The sequence below is a fragment of the Lycium ferocissimum genome, chromosome 1 (genome assembly GCF_029784015.1).
Source record: "Lycium ferocissimum isolate CSIRO_LF1 chromosome 1, AGI_CSIRO_Lferr_CH_V1, whole genome shotgun sequence".
Taxonomy (NCBI): Eukaryota; Viridiplantae; Streptophyta; class Magnoliopsida; order Solanales; family Solanaceae; genus Lycium; species Lycium ferocissimum.
In genome coordinates, this window is record NC_081342.1 from 25,421,174 (window position 1) to 25,423,821 (window position 2,648).

Genomic DNA, 2,648 nt, shown 5'->3' on the forward strand with positions numbered 1-2,648 from the left:
GTATCTACCGGTGCGTCGAAGTTGGTGAAAGCACGATAGGTCGCTAGTGATGAAGCATTGATTGAGAGGTGGCGACCGGAGACGCACACATTTCATCTCTGAGGCTACCATTACCCTTCAGGATGTGGAGGTCATTTATGGGCTACAGGTTGATGGACGCCCATTGTATATTGAGGAGCCTCTTGCCGCCGCCTTACCGAGACGAGTTGATTAGGCTCACCGGTTTTTTGCTCGGATGGTCATATTTCCGCCGTAGTCGGCTTTTGTTGTCGGCCCTTTATGCTCACTTGCGCCTCATAGACATGCAGCATCCGATTGGAGAGGACACGCCTCAGGCTGATGTTGATCGACGTGCGCGTCTATACCTACTCATCATATTCGGGGTCATCCTATTCCCGAACACTTCGGGTTCGCATATGAGCTTCGAGGTATCTTCGGTATATCGACGATCTCGCCGAGATAGGATGTTATAGTTGGGCGCCGCCGTGCCGGGCTACATGTATCGAGGATTCGCCGATGTTCTATGGGCACGAGGGTAGAGGTCCCCGCATTTTGCTCGCTCCTTCGGGTTATATATTTAAGTGTGTGTAATTATACACAAAATATATTTTTTAAATGACGACCGATAAATTTTTTTTTTAATTGACTATATCGTATATGGGTGTGGACTAGGTTGAGACCTTTTCGGCCCAACCCACCGACCCTCCCGCCGACTATCTTCGTCCCGATGCCATACGCGCGGAGATGGTCGCGGGCGTACGCCGACGTGTGGAGACGCACCACGCCCTTCTCCCGTTTAGGGATCGCCTAGACCGCATGACGGCGCAGACGGTATGTTCATATTTTGGATTCACACGCTAGACCACATAACTACTATTTTAGTCTTATGTTGTTAACTAGTTCAATTCTTTTTACAGGCTTTTATATGGACGCCATATGATCATATTTTGGATGAGCTACCGGCGTTTTGTAGGGCTGTCAGCACATGTGGATGTCGCGGTGTCCATTGATACATATGGATATCGTTGAGTATCACGCGCCCGATCGCGTGTTACGGCAGTTTGGGTATGTACAGAATATACCCGCGGCTACGGTTTGGGAGCATGACCACTATACGAGGGACGAGCGTGCGGGCGTCGATGATGCATGGCGACTCCATATGCAGCAGCAGGTCCATAGTTGGGATGTGAGGATGGCGAGCCTAGCGGTGGTCGGACATGACACTCCCATCCATGTGTACATGGAGTGGTACATGCGGATCACTCGCATCATTATTGGCAACCCCTCTAGGCGTCGTCCAGATGGCTTGGGATATGTAGCTCTCGCAGGAGCGTACGAGGCGCTGGTAAGTTTTATTAGTCTTAAACTTAAACCATCGTCTTATGTACTACTTTACAAATTTATTAAATTGTTAATATTTGCAAACATATGCAGGTACGGACCGTTCAGACGATGCGCTATGAGAGCACTGCCCGTACGGAGTCCCCCGAGACGGCGGAGTATGCAGCACGGATGATTGAGCTTGCCGAGACTGGTATGAGACAGGCACATGACTTTGAGCGTCTCCATGAGCGTGTTCCCGGTGCCCCACCTGGGGCAGCAGGTGGCCGTGGTCGCCGAGGAACTGGTGGCCGTCGCAGAGGTGGTAGGGCTGGCAGAGGTGATGAGGCTCCATCGACTACACGATATCCCATCGACTTCTCATTCCCGCCGTCGACTTCACGTACACCTCTATATACGCCGACTTTTTTCGTGTTATGTGCCCTGGCCTTCACTTTCACATCTACCAGTTCGTGATCCATAGGGTGAGCGGCCAGTTCGTGATCTACAGGGTGGCCTACATTTGCAGTTCGACGACACCATGTTCGAGGACTTCGTGTTTGATATGGCACCATCTGCATCACCCGCCGCGCGGGCCGCTCAGAGCCCTCTCACCAGCATCTCGGGAGGCCGTCGACACACAAAGTTTGACTTTTACAACAAAGTAAAGTAATTTATTAATTATTTGTTTATTTCGGTTCATTTTACAATAAATCAAATCTAAATTATTTATATATTATTTCGTGTTCATTGTTCTACGCCCGTGGGTCCACGGAGCGACCCATCCAGAGACTACCTCATATTCACCACCCCACCCATCTCGGGAGCCTACAGACCCAAAGAGCCTACTCGGTGCGCCCGTTGACACACAGTGTTCTATTAAATAAATAACGTTAATGTATTCAATATAAATAATGAATGGTACTAATTATTATATACTTTTCAAAGTTCATCCTTCGGCGCCTAAGGTGGCGACTCCCGACGAGGTAGAGGTCGAGACACCGGACCTAACTCGGCTCGAGGTTCGAGTGTGCCAGCGGGATCAGATCCCAAGAAGAAGCACGTTCTAGTTAAGGGATCACGGGTCAGGCGAAGAGATGATGATCATGAGTTGGAGCGCCCGGTTATTAAGAGGAAAAAGGGCGATGGAGACGATGACGAGGGCGGTGGGGATGGTATGAGCCTTAGGCCTAGGGATAGTCTCAGGCATACTACATGTGGGACCCATCCTCGATAGTGTATATACATTAGTGTTGTAAAATTTATCGTAAATAATATATATTTTTTGCATATTTAGTCTTTAAATTTATCGTAAATTTTTTGCATAT

At 49.0% G+C, this 2,648-nt stretch overlaps 1 protein-coding gene across 1 annotated transcript; it reads left to right on the forward strand.

Moving 5' to 3' along the window:
* Nucleotides 1-1,015: 1,015 nt before the first annotated feature.
* Nucleotides 1,016-1,797, forward strand: LOC132063557 (serine/threonine-protein phosphatase 7 long form homolog). Its single transcript, XM_059456152.1, has 2 exons — nt 1,016-1,345; nt 1,435-1,797. The coding sequence occupies exons 1-2, from the start codon at nt 1,016-1,018 to the stop codon at nt 1,795-1,797; spliced, it is 693 nt and encodes a 230-aa protein (XP_059312135.1).
* The last annotated feature ends 851 nt before the right edge of the window (nt 1,798-2,648 follow it).